Raw genomic sequence first — 21,539 nt, forward strand, 5'->3', positions numbered from 1 at the left:
GATTGAGATTCCTGCAGTACCTAAGCTAAGCTAAATCATTCATCTGAAATGAATAAACCTAAATGCATGATATTATATTGCACAGAATTTCAATCCGTAGGTGTTATCTATTAATACCCAAAATTTGGAAAACATTTAAAATTGGAACATGAATATCCCACGTGTAGTTTTTGTGAAAAAAGACGGGTCTTATTGGGTATCAGATAATGAAATTACAAAAAAAAAAAAAAAAAAAAAAAAAAAAAAAAAAAAAAGAATTTGCATATAATTTCAAGACCCAGCCAATTCTTATCCCAAATTTGAGTCAAAATTACCGTTTACTAATTCCAATGTTAGACTAGGAAATTATCAATTTTAGTTTGAATTGTCTTCTTTAGAGATTAGGACATATATTACTTGGTGTTTCCTTTTTAAAAGGATTCATTGTCGTTTTAAATCTTAGTTTTCCAACTTTTAAGAGATTTTCCATAATTGAGAGAATGCTCAGGTTTAGATCGGTTCTAGTATGAGTAGTGTTACACGTACTCGTAAGTACTCAGTTCCTGACGATGTAGTGAAAATTACTATTGAATAAAATAACAAATGAAAAAGTATAGATAACATCTGATGATGATTTTTACTGCATGTTAAGAAGTGAGCACTTGAGAGTAGAGAGTATTTATAGCATATATCTTTTAGTATTTATTTTCTTCTTTTTGCAGTTATGTATTCTCTACTTTTCTGTTTGTTTTGTTTTCTAAGCTACGTGTATAGGGATGTAAATAAACCAGTCCGTTCGACAACCTGCTTCGTTTAGCTTGATCTGAATTCGAGCTCGATACTGTAGCAACTCACTCGTTACTGTAGAAATTCGCTAAATTAGTAAGTGATATATGCCCGACTCGCTCGACAAAACTTGATAGGAGCTTGTGAGCTCAGCTTGACCGGATCGCTCGCCTGGCTCGTTAGTCCGACTTATTAGCTCGTTCATATCTCTTATATATTATTAAAAATGAGTTATATAGATTTAAGTATGTATATTAGTAATTAAGTAATATATGTTATATATGTTATTTAATATTTATATGTGTGTGTATTAGTTAACATACTAACTAGTTAGTTCATAATCTAACATATTATCTAGTTTATTAACATATATACTAAGTGAATGTAATTAACTATGTGTTACTCAATTTTTTTTTTTTTTTTGTATATTACATATATATATATATATACACACGCACACTAAATAAGCATATAGTATACTAGCTAAGTAAATATTGTATTACATATTAATTATAATACTTTGACAATAGTATTTAGTATGTTAAACTGACATATTAAGTTATTAATAGTTAGTGTAGAGGTTGTTTGAGCCAAGCTTGTCGAGTAACCCGGCTCGGCTCGGCTTGGTTCAAATGTCATTCTCAACGAGCTCGAGTTTGGGCTGAAGCTCATCCGAGTTTTAAACGAGCCGAGCTTGAATACAAATTTTATAGCTTGACTCGAATTTGAGTTCGACTCATAAACAAGTCAATCTTGAAATCTTAAAATTTGACTCAGTTCGACTCGATTACATCCCTATATGTACCTTTTCCTTTATTTTACGAGACATGTTACTTCTTCGACTTCTGTCCAACTCTCTTTCAATCTTTTTTTCAAATAAATAAGTAATTGAATCTGTTTTCATAGACCGAGTCCTAAATGTCTATTTGTTGGAGTTGGATAGAAATTGAACACAAGTCATAAAAATAGCATTTCTTATTTGTATAAGTCGCAGTCTTCTTCATTTTATCCACGCTTCCCGTACGTGCTGCGTCTCTTGTGCCATTGGATGAGGTGATGGGGATCATCATCATCCCATCCTTGCAGTCCTTTTATTGGTTCAAAAGAGTGTTTCTAGGGCAAAAGAAAAAAACCCTTCTCCAAGACAGCCATCTAGTTTGAAGATTGACGACAATTTAGCAAACACCTTATTGGATATGGACTCACCATATATATATATATATATATAAGCTTTGCCGTGTCTAAGAAAGCTAATGTGGAGTGGAAAATAAACAATTGTGGGGTCATTTTCATCATACTATTTTTTGGATTCACTCTTCTCAAAGATATTCTTCACTTTCATGAACAAGCAAGGTTAATATCAAAGTAAGTAAAGCCATCATCATATCAAGTTGACTTGGTAATTTTAATTTAAATCAAAATCTATTTTTATTGTTTGGAACAATGACAGCTTATTATGAGGTTGCTTTCTAATCTTAAACAACAACCTAGAGAACCCTCTTATTAGGGGAATTAAGAATAATTCTATACAAAAACAATGAAAAATTACATTTATCACTCTCTAATTACCAAACAATTTGTCATGTCCCCTCCAATTTTTTTTTTTTTTTTTTTTTTTTTTATTTATTTTATAATGGCCCCTTCTAATTTTTAATTTGTGCAACGATTCTCCCAAAATATAATTAGGGTTGCAAGGTTGACCTTTTGCTAAAAATTAAATAACAAAAGTACTCGTAATAAAAAATAATATTGCAACCCCAATAATAATTTGAAAAGGTCGTTGCACAAATTAAAAATTGTTAGAGTATAGAGTACATCAGGAGTTTGAGAATTCAATCTACAGTTGAAGGCTATCACCTAGTCACAGTTAAAGATTGTGACATAACTACAGTTAAAGTATATCATCTAGTCAGAGTTGAAGACTATTATTTATCTTGTTGTAGCTGAAGTCTATTTGTATTACCTAATTCTCGTAGAAATAGGACCTTGATATATTGTAAACATTACTTAAAAGAAATAAGAACAAAATGTAGTTTTTTAAATTTTATCTTATCAACGTAAGTCATAGACCGAACTATATAAATTTTCAATAGGTGAAAAAAAAAGTCCTAAAGTTTTAATTATTATTTGTAATTAAATAATTCACATTTATAACGTTAATATAATTAATAAAGATGTAATAAACCAAAATATTAAAAAATCTTAATATATATATATATATATATATATATATTTTAATTTGTAACGAAAAACTCGAACAATCTTTTATTAGTTATTTTAATTTTTCAAGTAAAAGGTTTACCTTGGAAACACAAACCCATCCACATGACGCAATAAGTCAACGAAATCTCGGACAAAAGAAACACGTCGGCCGAAAATCCAAGAGAAATTAGTAGGCTGTAGCTGTGGGCGAGTTACTCTAGAAATGTCTCGTCTACTATTTTTATGGCTCTCTCATTCATTTATTTATTTATTTTAATAAGTAATTGCATCGATCATCATCGTTGGGGTTGAAGTTGGTTTAAATTATGAACCATTTCACGTGGTATAAAAAATTTATAAAATATTATTGAGATAAATTATAATTACAAATCACTTATTGAATCTATTTTTCGTCCACTTTTTCGTCTACCAAATTAATAGAGTCCGTTAATAAATTACAATACAAATTATATTTAAAGGTTGTCTCACTATTTATATGACGTGACAAACTAACAGATTCTATTAACTCGATGGACGGAAAACAAGTTTAGAAAGTGATTCATAATTATAGTTTATCACAAGGACCTTCCATGAACTTTTTGTACCATAAAAAGTAATTCATAATTTAGACCAATCTCAGAAATCAATGGTACAATTATTTATTTTTTTAAAATTATTATTCAATTAAAATTTATTAATAATTAATTACAAGTCTAGAGACATAGAATGAGTCCCACGTAATATTCATACGGTGGGTTCGACCACTTGAAACCACCCACCTCATGTCTCTAAAACTTTCAACAACAGCTTGCAGTTGTGTCATTTTCTTAATTTTAAAAATCATCTCAATTTAGGAGAATATAATAATGACACAAGACGGATTAGGCCAAATGCGCGTTACAGTAATCCTGTGCTTTCTCCCCCACAGGCTATTTAAGCAACGCATCCAATGAAAGTCGTCCCTCACTCAACCTCGTTTTCCTACTATTTTCCAGTTCCTTTCTTCACCTAACCCACCACTCTTTCCTCTTATTTATGAATCCCCCAATTCCCAGAAATTGAAATCCTTATTCCTTCTCAGATTGCAACAGTTGGGGCTGTTCTCCAACTTTTATTTGTTTATTATTTATTTTTTTTCTTTCAGATTTTGGCAACCGAAAGAAAAACGCATATCTTGGGGGCTGATTGGAGCTCTTTTCCATAAACTAGGATCAAAGGTTTGGTATTTCTTAGATTTCGGTTTGTATACGTTTTGGGTTTGGGAGATTATAATATGTTCAATAGCATGGAGTGGCTTATTACAAGAGTAGGTTTGAACATGTCGTTGGGTTTGGTTGCATTGTTTATTCTCTGTTGTTCGGATAAATAAATGTTGGTTATGTAATTGGGTGCTATCTATACGAAAAATATTGGTGGTGGGTTTTGTAAGAAAGTTGGGAAATTTGATGCAGTGGTTACGAAATTTGTTGTTTGGTGATGGATCGGGAGGAGCCTAAGGTATTACCGGGTCGGTTTTGTGAGAGTTCGAGCAGTTCGGTTAATGGGGTGGTGTCTGAGGATGTGATTTTGGTTAATTCAAAAGAGAGGGATACTGTGTGTGTTAGTGAAGAAAATGGGGGTTCGGAAGTTTTGGGTACAATAGAAGGACAAGAAAATGCGGTCAATCAAGAGGAGATTGATCGAGGAATGAGTGAGAATTCGAGCAATTTGGTTGGTGAGGTTGTGTCTGAGACTCTGGTTGTTATTATTGCGGATGAGGCTCTGTGTATTGGGAGAGAAGATAGGGGCTCGGGAGCAAGAAGTGATGAATTCGGGTCAAGTAAGGTATCTACGAAAGAGGCGAAGAAAAGGGTGTCTGAATTGGAGAGCAATGCGTGTGTGATTGATGTGAAGTGTGGCAGTGGTAAAGGGTTTGGTGAGAATTGGGAGGGGGAAAGGGTTTGTAGGATTTGCCATTTGAGTTCTGAGCAGTCATCGGACGCGGCAACAATAGTTACTAGTAATGCTAATATGACTTCAACAACGGAATTAATTGAGCTTGGTTGTGGGTGTAAAGATGAGCTAGGCATTGCACATAGTTTCTGTGCCGAGACATGGTTCAAGCTAAAAGGGAACAGGTAATTGTATCTTGTTTCTGATTTACCTTATGTTTTGTGGGCAAAAATATATGTGTTAGTGTTGAATTTGGAGTTGAAGCTTTGCACCCTTGACTGTCTTCTTATGTCATTAATCTAATTGATTTTGGTTCTTTTGAGGATTAATGTTTGGCTTCTTCATCTTGATTTAATTTTTTTTTTTTTTTTTTTCCCTCTGGTAAATCTGGACTGCCAGAAAGGTCCAAAAGCAGCCACCTTGAGCAAGATGTTGACCTTAAAGTTCCGATGACATGCCACTAACAATACTTGAATTTTTTCTTTCTTTTCTTTCCCTAATTGATTAAATTTAAGAATTTAGTGTTCGGTTGTTTCATTACCCATGACAAAAATGGCATTAAATGTGAACAAAATGTGATCAACCAGTGAATTAATTTAAGAAGAGCATTTGAGGGTGTTGGGATTGCACTTCATAAGCTTAGACTGGGTTTTTTATTTCAATTCACTTGGCCTTCTGTTCATTCATGATTCAGTTTCTTACTTTCTTTCTTGAGTTTATTATGCTCTTAATGTTAGACATTGATCTTTAATTTCTGTTATTTTTCTATTCTTCTGAGTTGGACTTTTCTCATTTATCACCTGTTCAGTTGGTGATTTGCCTTTCTATCTATCTATCTATATATATATATATATATATATATATATATTTTAAAACAAAAAAGAACCAGAGGTCTATGCTCACCTGTTCTGATGGGGTTGAAGTTCTAAATTGTACGGCATAATACTTTCTTGGAAAAACCATGAACCATTGAGTTATGAAGATGCAAGCGGAATGAAATATATTATGTTGATCGTAGCATTATACTTATTTGTTACTCTATCATTGGTAGAAAGGCACTTGCTTTCTAGCAGAATCATTTATACAAGAGGTCTATGCCCTATTCCTCTAACATTAGAGGCCACTTGGGAAGGCCTTAAAATGTAATTTATGCACTGCTTCTGTTAGTGTTTAATTGTTGCAATTGTTCAATTTTGGCTTTAAATTGCTATTTTCTTTTCTATGCCAGGAGTTCACGTACACTCATAAATATACGTAGTGTTTTTTTTTTTTTTTTTTTGAACTCTTCAATCACTTATTACAAATATGTATATCGGTTGAAACAGCGTTTTGCATAATCAAAGCAGGTTTGTTCTCATACCATTCTTGCAAACCATGCAATGCTCTTTCTGTATGCATTCTCCTCTCTGGTACTTAAATATATTTTAGGAAAAATTGCACTATCGGTCTCTGTGGTTGACCTGAATTACAAATCGCTTCCTCTGATATCAAAATTATTTCAGAGATCCTTATGGTTAGCTTAATTTACAAATAGCTCCCTGAAGTCAATTTCCGTTAAAAATTTTGACAGATTCCATTAGACGCCATGTCAGCGACAATAAGATGGCGACAATAAGTAGCGCGTAACGGAATCTGTCAAAATTTTTAACAGAATTTAACTTTAATCAACAATTTGTAATTTAGGTTAATTACTGGGACCAATGGTGTACTTTTCCCTATATTTTAACAAATAGAAATAAATAATGGTGATTTTTAGCCCCCCCCCCCCCCCCAACAAATGGTCAAATTAAAATGTAGAAGATGAATAGTGTGATACAATAACCTAATAATAATGTAAAACCGTATGTCACAAAAAATAGGCTGCTCTCCCTCTGTGCGGCAAGGGAATTAGTCATCTAGTAAAATAAAGACAAGGGAATTAGTCATCTAGTAAAATAACTATCTGCTTGTTAGATTATGGAATCATGAATAGTAGCACACGCACATGCACCCAAATGTGGATATAGGGAGCAGTTAAAATTATATGTTACGGATTCTAGGGAAAATGGTTTCCTGACGAATGTGAGTCCACAGGTTCCTGAGTTTTCATCTAGTTTCATGGTTAGCTGAAGTATGCTGAAAAAGTTGCACACTTACAGTTGATTCTTATCAAAGTACTTATGCAGATTTCTTTCTTTCTTTATACCTGCAGATTGTGTGAAATTTGCGGTCAAACAGCCAACAATATTACTGGTGTTGGGGGCAACAGATTAATGGAGGAATGGAATGAAAGGAGATTTACAGCTGGCAGAAGTAATAATTCCTCAGACAGGAGTAGAGGGTGTTGGCGGGGACAGCCATTTTGTAACTTCCTGATGGCGTGCCTGGTAATAGCTTTCGTGCTGCCATGGTTTTTTCGTGTAAATATGTTCTAATATTGGTGTGAATAAAAATCCCAATTGTTCTTCCTGGCATACTTTTGGTTTGACAAATAGACACACCACCTAGTTAGTCTTCATACATTAGGCCCTGAAAGATTTGAGGCTTCAGATTATAGAAGTTGCCACCTTGACAATTTAGCCCCAGATGGAGTTCTTTACTGCTTGCTTTTAGCATGGTTGATAAACACTCGAAGGTTGTTTTCTCTTATTTATTGCTCCCTTTCTTTTGATTTTGATTTTGATTTTGATTTCTTTGTTAGGATTTCACTGCCCTACCCACTGGGGCTACATTTGGCATGTTATTTTTCTTGGAGAGCCTCCATTGTAGACATGAAACACTAAATTTATGGATCATATTTACATAAAAAGGGCAATCTGTTCGCATGCGTAGATTCTCCTAGTTGTTATTCCCAGATTGGCAGATGTAATTTCCAGGATTCACAAACAGGGTGATCTTGGTAGTATAGCAGCCTTCTAAGTGCGACGTTCCCTTTGAATCTAGACGGCTTCATCTTCGGTGCATTGTTTGTATTGGTATTAACAATACAAATATTTTCACTTGGACGTGAAAATCACATATTTTAAAGATAAAATAACATTTTAATAAATTGGATTGGAGCAAATTTGCACCTGAAAGGGTATTTTTTATTTATTTATTTATTTTTCGAGATGAATGATAGACCCAGAATAGGTCTAGTATGGACCAGACCTAAGACCCTTCGGACAAGACAACCTCAACTGAGGCCCAAGATAGCCTAAAACAAGGCTAATTCCAGCCGAAGCCCAAGAGGGGCCCAAATTAGCATAATGAAAGGGTCGATTTGTTGCTAAGGCCCAATGAGAGGCCCAGAAAGACCTGGTCTTCTTTCTCTCTTCATTACAGGGGTAAGCCTTTTTTACGTAATTTTTTCTTCTCCCCTCAAGGGAGAGCTATCTTTCTCCCTCTCTTCATCTCTTCTTCCCCTCACAATTAGAACACTGACTTAAGCGTCAAAGTGCCTTTAATCTCATAACCGAAGGCCTACTGACGACCACTTCCTTGTTTTGCAAGGAACGATCGGCCGGTCCGGACACAAGAAGATTTTATGATCTAACAATGAATAACCAGAGTGATGTTGTTATGATGGGTTCATCACATTAGCTAGGGAATTTGAATTTGATAAGAAGAATACCGCAAACGATTTTCCAAATAAGGAGCAAAGTCTCACTAACTTTTAATTTTCGTAAGGAATTTTCTTAAGAAACCAAAAACTGTAAAGATCAGCATCCTCTCTTGATCTTGCTATTTTACTTTGCCTTAAAGCATATTAAATTGACTTTTTATTATTATTATTATTATTATTATTATTATTTTATTTTTTTAGCCATATCTATGAACACTAAATGAATGGCGAGAATGAGCAGATCCAAATGGATGGAATAATCAAACATAGATCCACTTTTAGGACCACCAGCCTCGACCCTAATATACCATAATTTCAAAACTAATGTTTTGTTTGTTTTTGTGTAAAATATTTTTTAGAAACTATCTAAAAACATTTTTGGTGTTTGGTGGGGCGAAAATAATATTCAACTTGAAAATGATTTCCGTTTGACAAAAAATGTTTAGTAAATTTCGGAAAATGATTTAGTCTTTTTCATTTTTCACAGACAGCAGATGCAGTCGACTTTCACGCTGAACATGGGTGGTCCTACATTGGGACTAGCGGGGGCCCTGGCCCCCCCAAGCCCCAAAATTTTCCTCTAAATTTTACCCCCTAATTTTTTTTTTTTTTAGTTTTGCCCTCAAATTATTTTTTTTTTTCGATTTGACCCCTCCATCTTTTAAAGCCTGGGTCCGCCATTGACGCTGAAGCAGTTGACCATTGCCGGAATCCGGCAACAGTCGCCAGATTTTGACAAACCAAATTTCGGCTGGAATATGACGATGTCAGGCCACCATCGACGGATTCCGGCTAAACTGGTCGGAATCTGGCAACGGATTCCGACAATACTGTGCCAGATTTAGGCCATCTAGCCAAAATTTTGCTAGAACGGTCGGAATCCGGCACAAATTGCTAGATTCCGGCCTCCTTCATCGAAATCTGGCACAAATGGCCAGATTCTAGCCACCTTCGCCAGAATCTGGCCAATCCGGATTTTGGCCTTCATCGCCAAAATTCGATCAGCAGTAGTTAGAATCCTACTGGTCAGTGACGAAATCTTGTCACCGGTAATTTTTCACTGTTGATGATTTTTTCGTATGAGTCAAACGCCGAAATGTATTTTCAGAGATTATTTTTTTTTTTTAAAATGATTTCGTTGAAAATATTTTACGACAAAAACTATTTTACGTTGAAATAAACAGAGCATAAACACAAGATATTCAACTTATAATCACCATTAGATTATATAAGAGAAAAACTCGGTGCACAACCTATTGTGTAAGAATCAAATCCCATTATATAATACAAGTTTTCTGTTAATATGATGTGAATCCTATTAAAAAAAAACCCTAGCAGAATTACATGATAATATGATAGGGTTCAACTTTATATTATTATTATTATTTTTTGGATTTGATGGGCTTGAACTTGAAATCCAACAGGGTCAAGAGATTGTAATTTAAAAAAAAAAAAAAAAAAACTTTTGAGGGGGGCATTATCGTCATTTAGGGCAACGGCGACAAACCCTAGCACACATGTCGTTCCGCTCCTATTATACCCTCCAATCTCCCACGGCGTTCCACTCCAGTGACCAGTCTCTCTGCCTCCGCTCCTCCACACCACAATGGTCCCTCTCATTCTCTCTCTGATCCAATATGATTTTTGTTTCATCAATCTGTTTTGTTTCTCACGATGTTGTAGTTGTATTTGATTATGAACAAAGCAGGCTTCGGAGAGGAAACTAAGCAACCCAATGAGGGAGATCAAGGTCCAGAAGCTCGTCCTCAACATCTCCGTCGGCGAGAGCGGTGACCGTCTCACCAGAGCCTCCAAGGTTTCCTCTCTCTCTCTCTCTCTCTCTCTCTCTCTCTCTCTCTCTCTCTCTCTCTCTCTCTCTCTCTCTCTCTCTCTCTCTCTCGTTTGTTTCCCGAGAAAAAAAACACTCTAAATCAAATCACATTTCGGTTTTTTTTTTTCTTTCCCCCCCTAGGTGTTGGAGCAACTGAGTGGCCAGACCCCAGTCTTCTCCAAGGGTACGATCCGAGTAACTGGCTATCGAAATTTTAATTCTTTTGTGATTTGCGATTTGTTTATCGGTCTGACCGAACGAACGGAAAACAGCTAGGTACACGGTGAGATCGTTCGGGATCAGGCGTAACGAGAAGATAGCGTGCTACGTGACTGTGAGAGGGGAGAAGGCGATGCAGCTTCTGGAGAGTGGCTTGAAGGTGAAGGAGTACGAGCTTCTGCGTAGGAACTTCAGCGATACCGGCTGCTTCGGCTTTGGTATTCAGGAGCACATCGATCTCGGAATCAAGTAATTAGCATCTTTCTTTTCCTACAAGTACTTGTTTGCGGCATTGTATGGTAGTAGCTAATGAATTCGTGTTTATTGGGATAAAATCTTTTGCCAGATATGACAATGGTTTGTGAATACCTGCATTCATCTTGCTAATAAAGTTATTTATTTATTTATTTTAATAAGTAAATTGCTAATAAAGTTATGTTTGTGATACATAGTATGTTGTTTATTTGAGCCAGAAAGCTATTGAAATTTGTAGTAGTCATGATAAGAAAGAATCTTTTGATGGGTTGGGTTGGGTGTGTTTAATGAGAGAGTGGCATGTATAAACTAGTTAGGTTACGTTTGGTACGCAGAATGTCTATTCCATTAGGAAAAATGAATCATTTTTATTGAAAATAGAAGAATGTGGAATAAAATACCCTTGGAATAGCCATTCTCATGGCCAGAAGGACTATTCCAAGTGCTAGATCATTATCATATACTATAACACCATAACTATTTTATTCCACCTTCATCCATTCCTAATAACAACTATTCATTTTTTTTCTAATGGAATAGCCATCGGCGTACCAAATGTAACCTTAGTTTTGTGCTTGAGGAACCATGAGGACTGCACAAGGGGAGGGTGGTTATATATTTACTTCTTAGGTGGCTTAGGTAAAATACTTTTCTTTCTTCTTCCATGTGTCCTCTCTCTAAAACATGTACTTGTTTTATAGGCTGTGCTAAAATTCATTCCCTGAAAAGTATGGTCCCAATCCACTGTTCCAGTAATAAAATTGTAATCGTATATTATCTAGTAGATTATGGGCTTTCTTAAAACGTGCATGCTATCATGAGATGGTTTTGATATTCATATAAGGGTTGATAAGAGAGCAGGAAGAAGCAAGATGAAAGAGACTTTTTTCTTGCTTCCCCTCATCATTCAATATGCACAATTTGATTGTCTCTAGACCACCCCATCAACAAAGACCTAAACCCAACCTTCAGATTAATGAACATCTTGACCTGTGGTCACTTAAGCTAATTGCAATGTCTTTGATCATAACAAGCTTAAGCAGGAATGATGTGTTTTCTTTTTCTTTTTTCTTTTTTCTTTTTTCTTTTTTTTTTTAGGTTATGAAACACTGAAGCTACCATTCCACTTCAAGCCACAGTTTTTTTTCCCTTATTTTTTCACTTTTTATTTATGAAAATGCTAGGCCTATAACTCTTTTTACAACTTGTTGACACATGTCAACATGTGATTGGAGGGTGTTAAAAAAAATTAGTGGTTGAAGTGGCTCCAATTATATGATGACACGTGTTGGCAAGTTTTAAAAGTTGGAAAATAGTTGTAGGTGTTGCTCTTTATTTATCGACTTCTCTTTGTTCATATGAGTAACCTTTTTATTGACTTGATAAATGCACGAGTGCAACTTTAGGACGTTGTGCCTTCTTATTGGGTTTGCGTCTTATGTTGATATGAGCACAAGGCTTTATGTCTGGCGTAATATAACTGTAGATATCCGCAAAGAGGTTACTACTTCAATATGGTATTAGATTATTCCAAGGAATTTGATTTCCTTGGAAAAATACTAGTTTGGAAGTGATGGGTACCCAAGCTTGGTTCATGTTAGTTCTGAGAATTCTATAATGCATTCAAGCCAGTTGGGTTTCCTGCTTTTTGTAGTTTGTTTGGTTCTGATGGTTTCCTTTTATATTGTTAATATGGTTTGTGATATATTTATTTACCTATGGTATTTCCTACATATTGCTATAACAGTGTGCTAATAGATAGAAGATATGGTTGAATATGCTGGGGATTTCAAGTTCTGGCCAACCTCATCAATATTATTTATGAAAAAAGAGTTGGAATTGGTATGTTAAGCTAACTGTTGTTTTTTCTTGCTTCAGGTATGACCCTTCGACTGGTATCTATGGTATGGACTTTTTCGTTGTTTTGGAGAGAGCAGGATACCGTGTGGGTCGTCGTCGTAGATGCAAGTCGCGTGTTGGAATTCAGCACAGAGTTACTAAAGAGGATGCAATGAAGTGGTTCCAGATGAAATATGAAGGAGTTATCCTCAACAAGTCCCAAAATACAACTTAGAGAGATCTCCTATATAAAGTTGGAGTTGTTCTAGTTTTGGCGAGCTGTTATCACTCATGTATTTGTTTACCAGTATTAATATTTTGCTTGAATGAGATTTTATGAGTTACTTTGGTTTTAAGTACCTTCTGGTGATTTCATTTTATGAGTTGCCAGGATTATTCTCTCTCCCTTTTACTCTTGATGCCAGAGTATGACATTGACATCATGTACACTACTACCATTTAGATGCAGCAATTTTAAATCCCGACTATTAAATCCATTTCATTCAAAACGTCGAGGAATTTTCAGAAAGCTTCAAGCCTTCAACCTCCAATTGGGGAGTAAAGGCTTCTAGCTTTTACATCCCAACAGCTTTATGATCTCTCTCCCCAATCTCGTACTGTCACAACAAGGACTTGATTATCCATTGCATGATTGCTGACAATCTTGGCATTATTTTCTCATGTTTAATCCCCATTAACGTTTATGGTGGAATTTTCAACTAGTCTATGTGATCGCAGCTACTATAAATATCTGAGCCATTTCTCAACTAGTCTATGTGATCGCTTTTTGAGCGACGCAGAAAGCAATAGCAGAAGTTAGACCATTGCTTGAGGCCATACAAAGAAAAGGAACCATACGATAGATAAAACTAGCAAAATAGACATTTGAAGTTCCGAGAGGGAGAAAAAAGGACCGTTGGCAGCTTGCACATGATGCCATTAAACTACAGGAAATTCGGTACAGTAGAATATGTTCATGTAGCTAAATTTAAAAGTCATGATAATTAGAGCTGTTAACCAACGAGACACTAAAAACCAAAAACAGAGGACCTCCAAGAAAGATCACCTTCTTTTGTCAGTGCTTTATAACTTCAAGCTTTTGGATTCTATGTTTCTCTCATCTCAGGAAAACTTCCCATTGTTTTCGGACCTCAGTAATTCTACGAGCTCGCTCTTCTTCAGTTTTGAGTACCCCTTCATTCCTCTAGACTTTGCCAGTTCTTTAAGCTCTGTTAGTTTCATTTCCTCTATTCTCGGCAAATTCAACTCCTTGCTTCCAGCTCTAGCCGCCAATGCTTCATCATTCAACTCAAGTATGTTTCCTCCTGGGGTTGATGAAGATGGTATTGGGGATCTCTTCACAAATTTAGACGGCGGCCGGGTTGACTTTAACTCTGCCACCTGTGGACTGTTCTGTTCTGCCTGTTCTTTCTTGGGCACACCTCTTCTTCTTGTCAATAACCTATCACCTTCCTTGTTTGAAGTTTTGTCTGTCATAATAAGAAAATCCGAATTATATATATCATAAACAAGTAGATAAAACTCAACAAATTCCACAACAGCACCAGATGGTGACATCCACCTGCATCACCTTTCACTTGCTTCCTTGAATTGCGAAGAACGTCCAGAATTGATTCAGGGGAGGACTTATCCTCAGACAAGTTGGAATTTCTCTTCTTCGTACTTAGAGGCTCTCCCTTTGAGATTGAAGACTGAATTCGTCGGAACAGAGCAATTATCTCTTCCTGGTTAGATGAGTTGGACTTTTTACTATCGGATGATTGAGGTGTCTCATTTTCATCCTCCTTTCTTCTTCTTGAGGCAGAACTTCTCCCGGGAGGTCCATGTCTTCTATGTCCATCAGATCTTATGCTTAAAGCAGTTAAGCGAGGAAAATCCTTTTGGGAGTCAAAGAGTAAAGGCCCATCTGCAATCTCTGCCAAATTTAACAAGCTGCATCAAAAAATGGTCTCTCAGTCTGCAGTTCACAAAACAAACATAAGCTCCAAACAAACATATAAATAACAACGACATCCAATTTTTGGCAGAAGCTAATAAAGAGGGAATGATAGACTCAATATAGCTAAATCAGAAACAAACAGACAAATAGTAAAGACGACTTTCAAGCTCCTTATTTATTTACTTATTCTAGTAAATAAGTGACTGTGTTAAGGAAAAAAAAACCATAGCTATACAATAGCATGGGCAATATCCCAGACTAAACATCGCCGAAAACTCCCAGGTTGGAAAAGAGACTAAAACCCCTTGAAGAGTCCCCCAACCAACTCATAAACCAAAATATAAAGGAAGATACTGACCAGGCCTAAAAGACCATGGAAGGTATTAATTCTTTCCTTTACACAATACATAACCTCATAGGACATATTACAAGTATTTCTACCTCTATCACCAAAGGTTCTTGATTTCCTTTCTCTCCAAGTTCAATAGAATGTTGTAACTAGCATGAGTTTACAATTCATACTCAGAAGGGATTTCCCTTTAAAGCATTGGGCCGTCCAGCAAATTGTATCCTCCCAGCTTCTGTAAACTCATTGCAGGTTGAACTTATCAGATAAGAAATGCCACATTCTCTCTGAAAAAGGACAAGAGAAGAAGAGGTGGTTGAAATCTTCAGCATCTTGCTCACAATAGACATAACAAATTTCCTGAATGATGCCAACTAAGTTTTTCCTTTATCAATCCATTAAAGATGGTCTGCCAGATCTCACACATGAAGATCCCTAAGCCTTGGTATGGTCCGACTCACACTTGTATTACGTGGTTTGTGTTAGAATATTTGATTAAATGATTAAATTTCTCATTTCCTATGAGCTTAAACTTTTGGGACACGTGATGATTTAACATAGTATCAAAGGAATGGTCTTGAATTCGAACCTTATTTCCGTCATTTACCTTCCAATTTAATTCAACATTTCACGTGTTGGCATCACTTTTTAAGTGGAAGTTTGAGCCCGTATGTGAGAGAAAGTATAAAAATACTAATTAAATAATTAAATTCACTATTTCCTATCGGGATGACAAAGTAGCTGACCATAAACATGATTTGCAGGAAGGGGACTCCACTCCAAGCCAAAAGAAATTTAGAAAATCAAAACTATAGATAAATCGTGGGTGAGAACATACAAACACCAAAAATAACAGGTAAAAGTTAGGGACTGCTCATTTGTAAGTCTCAATTTAATTAATATTACCTCATAATATGAAGGTAAAATTTCATATGAACATAAATTACAAGTTCTAACCACAAAGAAGTTCAAGCATCAACTGAGAAGCCATCCATCAATCAAAAGAATTTATCTTTCCGCAAACAGCAGAGTGCAAAAACAAAGTTATTGCCGCACGCACGAGTTGCAGACTCAAAACATCAAAACCCAACAAAGACTCCCTACAATTACTACAATCCAATCGCAAAATTCGACGACCAAGCATGATAACAGCAATACAGTACAGCAAATCTCAACCACAGTACAAAGACAACAATACCCACAGCACATCTGATGCATGTTAAATCAGAGTTATCCAAAGCTATAAAAATAGTGAATTTAATCACTTAATTTATATTTTAACATAGAATAAATTATTTAAATAGATGGCATCCATAACTCTTGACAGAAAGAAAAAGAAAACTATAGGAACATAGGATATGGGTTTTGAAAGTTGAAAGCTTTGGTACCTTTCAGTGTGCTGGGTTTTCCTCCCAGATTGGGCTGCCTGCTGAATGAGAGGAAAGAGGGAAATTGAAGGGCAGAATGGGAACGTAAAACTCCTACTGCATTCATACTTTTTTCTAGGAAATCTGAGATTCCTGAATATGCAAATGGATTAGCACGATTGTATTCACATGTTCTCATATATGTCGGACTATACACCCGGCATTGAGTGGTGAAGTACACGTGGCGTCGTAGTCGCGACAGTGTGCGGTTGATATGGGTCAAAGTCAAAAGGTTTAGAAATGCATCATTTCACAACTTTCGTACAACTCAAACAATTTATTAATTTATTTAATTTTTTTATTGGATGATCTACCCCAACGACATAATATTGTTCGCTTTTGGCTCTGTCGAACTAGACTTCCCAATATGTCACCCATCCTGGTACTACTCTCGCAGAAGTACTATTACCTGCAGAGTTGTGATAGGTTTATAGCCATTACGGTTTTAAAACACGTTGTGTTAAAAATTATGCGTTTTTACATATAAGTATATCCCCATTCTCAGGCTATGTGGGACGTCATATCTATTTTCCTACATGTGAGTGGATTTGCTTTCTTATATATGGGCATTAAATATTTAATGGTTGATCTTAAAAAAAAAGTTGTTAGAGTTGTACAAAAGCTATGCAAGAAATATTACTCAAAGGTTTAAGCCCTAGCAGTTGATAATTGTAGTGACAATTCGTTTTCTGTGCCAAGTTAGAGTCGTGTTAAAATATGAATATAAAATTATATAAATCAACTTTAATTCGATTCATTTAATTAATTTGGTCGGACCTCTCAACTTTAATCCGCTAATTTCATGTTGGATTTATATCAGATTTACGGGTCGTGTAAAAAAAATATATATATATATCCATCCTAAATGTCGCGTGTCGAATTCAAGTCTTGTCGAAACATGGGTATAAGAGCATTTACAACAACTACCTTATAACTGCTTCACTTCCCTAAATATAAGTAAAAAAAATCACTTCCACTAGCTTCTTTATAGGTTTCTTATACACTGAGAATGCTACTCAAATGGTACCCAATGTATACAGAAGCTAAAGGTTTTCCTATTCATTATTTTAACACAAAATATTTTTCTCTTTCTATTTTTTCTCTCCTTGCCTTTTATCGTTGAAAGTTTGTAAAAAATATGAAAGTAAAGAAACTTATATTTTGTGAAAAAAAGAAAACTATTTTATTGATATAAGTAAAGATACGGAGCTAAATGATTCCTACATTCATTTCTCACAACAGCCCCACAACAAGCTGACAAAATAATAAAATATTATCAGCCACATCAGCTTGTTGTGGGGCTATTGTGAGAAATTAGTGTAGGAATCATTTTTCATTGTTTTACCTGCATGATTTTCTTGACATTTTCATTAATCATTAACTGATATTATTATTTTTCATTATTCATCTAAATTATAAAATAATCACATTTTCTTATTCACTTAAATACTTAATCGACCATCTTACGACAACTAATTACCATTTCTTATTCATGTTGTCATTTAACCTCGAGTGGCACCTTCTTTCTTTCCAAAGAATTTTCTATCGAACTTTTACATATTGAGGATTGGTTGAGAGTGACCAAGAGATCGTTTGGGTGTGTAATTTTTTTGTATTATATTATATTATTTTGTATTATATTTAAAATTGTGAACACTGAGACAACTTGTTTTTTAAAATTATGTTTAGATGGTTTGAAAAACCTGAGATAAAATTAGAAAAAATTAGATAAAATCTGAGTAAATTCTAAAAAAACCCAAACATGTTTTTGAAAAATAATGAAAAATAATTGTTACCCAAACATATCCTAAGTTTTCCTTTAACCTCGAGTTTCACCTTTTAGGATGAGTAGAGATAAAATGAGAATATAATTAAATAATAAGAAATGTTTGGTTTTTATCTTTTGTTCATCTCCATGCGGAGATATGGGCAAATCCATCATTGAATATATAGGACAACATGTTGGTTATAATGAGAAATATTTGGTTTTTAACTTTTGCACATCTCATGTCCATCTCCATACGAAAAATAGACAAATTCACTACTGAATATGTAAGACCACACGAAACCAACATATGGTTCCACTAATTCAATGATGAATTTGTAAAAAAGACAGATGAAAAAGAAAGACAATAAATAGATGTAAATAATCTCTCTTATATAATAGGTTGTGAGCTAAAATCCATAAGAGATGATGGTGATGACTTAAGTGAGTTAAAAAAAAAAAATAGAGAAAGAGTGGTTATTGTGTTACTTAATTTTATCTAACAAAAATTTAATTTGGATTAGAATTCTTTTAAAAAAAATTAAATTCTCTACCATGTAGATTTTCTAAGACCTTACCAATTATTTTTTAAAATAAATAATTAGAATTTTTTTCATATAAACATTATACCTTTACTAACACAACATTTTTTATCTCAAAATATTTACTATATTTTTTTGTACTTTTTAAAATAGTAAACATTATTATAACAAAGTTATAATTATTTTAAAATCTATACAGGATACTCTTAACTAGTTAACCATCCAAAAACACCTCCACCCCATTCAACGTCGGAGTAAATTGTGAAGAGTTATTATTTGTAAATTTTATTTTATTATTATTTTTTTGGGTTAAATACCCCATTGGTACTTGAGTTTTAACTGTTTTTAAATTTATTACCTAAGTTTTGTTTTGTATCATAGGTGGTACCTGAATTATGGGTAAAAACCTATTTGGTACCTCTGTTAGATTTTCCGTCCAAATTTTAACATCCGGTCACGTCATTGCCACATGGTGCCTTATTAACACGACACCTGTCCACCTGGCCACATCATATATGTCCAGTGTAAGTCATGCCACATATATGTCCGATTATTTCCTAATTAAAACCTATTTTAATTAAACAACGTTTTGTTTCGAAATTTTTTTACCGTGGATTAAACTTATTGAACGATAGAGAACGAACATAACTTGAACATTGCGAAAATCGACCAAAACTAGAGTTCATCAGCCATTCCCCCAAATTGCAGAACCAATACTAACCAGATCTGGTGCTCTGGTTGACCGTTCTTCCCTAACCCCAAATCTGAATCTTCGCAAGATCCTGCCGAATTTAGCTTCCCATGGACAACATTCCCTAAAAATGCCGAAAGTCGTCGATTCCTAACCAGCTCGGGAACGACTATTTCTTCCCAAACGAAACGCCGAATCTGTAGCAGATCAGACCGATTTTTAGCTCCCCGTGGATGATACCAGCTGTTCCGGACAAGATGGTATCAAGTCGCCTACGGGATTGGTAAGGGAAGGAAGATTCCCGTGGTATAGAGAAGGTTGGTTATTTAAATTTGTTTCGTTTGGATTTAGATAATGTAGATAATTTTTTTATTTTTTTATTTTTTTATTTTTTTTTAAAAAAACACATGTTTTCATTTTGGATTTAGATTAATGTTTGGTTTGTTCTTTGGATTTAGTCATCTTCTGGATCTTCGTTGGTGACCCGCACCATTGAAGACTGAAAAATTTAAATTGACTTCTAAGTGTGTGTGTGCACAAAGTGTTAACAAAATAACAACGCGGAAAATAAATAACACAAGAATTTTTGTTAACGAAGTGGAAAACTCAATATGAGAAAAACCACTCCGGGGTAGCCAAACCCAGGATATCCACTATTCAGAAGACAAGACTAGATACAAAGTAGTAACACTCACATACCCCTGATGCAGTGGTCATACCTTGCTCTCTAACGTGTAACCTAACACGAACGCCTCCCAATTAGGTCTCCTACTTGAAGAGGTCTTCAATGGAATCCTTTACCTTAGGGCCAACCCCTAAGATAGACTTCAGTTTAAGTGCAGCAACAGCACACACATCAACGGCTTTAGAGAGATCGACTCAACTCAATAACCTCACAATATATCTCTCTAAGCACTAGTGGAATTCAATACCGAATTCTTGCTGTTCTCAAGCCTAGGAGCCTCTATTTATAGGCTGACAGTTTAAATGAGCTGGGCGCCGTCCGGAAGGTGGTCATAGGCCGTCCGGACGGACAACTGTGCGACCGAAATTCCAAATATTTCGCTGAAGATCTTTCCTGTTTGAGAGCCATGTCCGGACGGTGATGCCTTGTCGTCTGGACGGTTGCACGTTCGCTGCAAATAATTTCCATATAGAGGCTTCGCGCGTCCTGACCGGGAGGATGGTCGTCCAGACGGCTGATCTGATGCATGCAATTTTCATATCTGATGCACGAGCGTCCGGACCATGCTGATTGGAGTCCGGACGTCTGGATTTGAATTGTGATACTTGCCTTATGGATGAGCGCGTCCGGATGGGAAAATCCACGTTGTCCGGACGGTTGCAGCAATCTTCCCATATCTGTGTTTTGGAAAGAAATCCTAAGGCTTGATCGAATATTGAGGATCGTCCGGACGAGCTACTGAATCGTCCGGACGGAGGCAAGCTGGAGCAGTTCAAAGCTTCTCGACACAGAGGAAGGTCCAAACGGGAATCCACGTCGTTCGGACGGATGATGCTTTAGTCTAATGTGTGTCCGGACGCTATGGCACGTCGTCCGGACGGCTAGTGCTATGGACAGCTGGGTGTCCAGACAGTATGACACATTGTCCGGACAGTTGGTAGGGAACCAAATTTTCTGGCTTGCAAACTGTGCAGAATCTTCTGGAAACACTTCTAAATAGCGGAATCCCTGTTAAAAAGCATAATTATAATGAAGTGATTTTGTCGAATAGAATGCGGCCAATTACAAACCAACAAACTCCCCCTTTGGTCATTCTGGGACAAAAATCACTTGACCGGTTAAAAATACAATCCCGGTTCAAAAACAAAAATTACTCTCCCTTTTTGTCACAAAGGGATAAAGGATAAAATAGAGTAATAAAAATCAAACACAAAAATTACTCCCCCTAAAGGTCTCAAAAGGACCAGGGTAAACAGAGTAATAATATCCACAGACAAAAACATTCTAAAATCCTAATCAATAGGAAACTAGAGAAGAGTCTGCAAGTGGCCCAAAAGAGAGGAACATAAATCCTCCAAGCATAAAATCCTGTTGATCCTCTAAAATCAAGTAACGGAGAGAAATCCGTATAAAAAGCTGGATTTGTACTACTTCGGCTTCTAACTCATGAAGCCGGGAACCATGGACCGAAAACCTTCAATCTCTTGATTTTGCAAA

The 21,539-nt window shown here is 35.6% G+C and overlaps 3 protein-coding genes across 6 annotated transcripts; 2 read left to right on the forward strand and 1 right to left on the reverse strand.

The window, feature by feature from the left end:
- The first annotated feature begins 3,903 nt into the window (after positions 1 to 3,903).
- Positions 3,904 to 7,546, forward strand: LOC133868470 (uncharacterized). Its single transcript, XM_062305370.1, has 2 exons — positions 3,904 to 5,084; positions 7,091 to 7,546. The coding sequence occupies exons 1-2, from the start codon at positions 4,444 to 4,446 to the stop codon at positions 7,311 to 7,313; spliced, it is 864 nt and encodes a 287-aa protein (XP_062161354.1). The 5' UTR covers positions 3,904 to 4,443; the 3' UTR covers positions 7,314 to 7,546.
- A 2,398-nt stretch (positions 7,547 to 9,944) lies between these two features.
- On the forward strand, positions 9,945 to 12,982 carry LOC133868539 (large ribosomal subunit protein uL5z-like). The gene is made up of 5 exons (XM_062305459.1): positions 9,945 to 10,091; positions 10,191 to 10,298; positions 10,455 to 10,497; positions 10,586 to 10,781; positions 12,666 to 12,982. Exons 1-5 carry the CDS (start codon positions 10,089 to 10,091, stop codon positions 12,859 to 12,861), a joined length of 546 nt encoding a protein of 181 aa, XP_062161443.1. The 5' UTR covers positions 9,945 to 10,088; the 3' UTR covers positions 12,862 to 12,982.
- Positions 12,983 to 13,463: 481 nt separating this feature from the next.
- On the reverse strand, positions 13,464 to 16,465 carry LOC133868538 (SAP-like protein BP-73). Of its 4 annotated transcripts, none has more exons than XR_009900350.1 (3): positions 16,321 to 16,465; positions 14,218 to 14,604; positions 13,464 to 14,116 (listed from the first exon to the last, which is right to left on the reverse strand). XR_009900350.1 is itself a non-coding variant. In XM_062305458.1 (3 exons), exons 1-3 carry the CDS (start codon positions 16,424 to 16,426, stop codon positions 13,749 to 13,751), a joined length of 819 nt encoding a protein of 272 aa, XP_062161442.1. In that variant the 5' UTR covers positions 16,427 to 16,465; the 3' UTR covers positions 13,464 to 13,748. The 4 variants fall into 4 exon arrangements, 2 of the variants coding, with proteins under 2 accessions (XP_062161442.1, XP_062161441.1); XR_009900351.1 differs by lacking the exon at positions 16,321 to 16,465 and adding an exon at positions 15,028 to 15,224 and having other exon boundaries at positions 14,218 to 14,579; XM_062305458.1 differs by having other exon boundaries at positions 14,218 to 14,562.
- Positions 16,466 to 21,539: the final 5,074 nt, after the last annotated feature.

Source organism: Alnus glutinosa, chromosome 5 (genome assembly GCF_958979055.1).
Source record: "Alnus glutinosa chromosome 5, dhAlnGlut1.1, whole genome shotgun sequence".
NCBI lineage: Eukaryota > Viridiplantae > Streptophyta > Magnoliopsida > Fagales > Betulaceae > Alnus > Alnus glutinosa.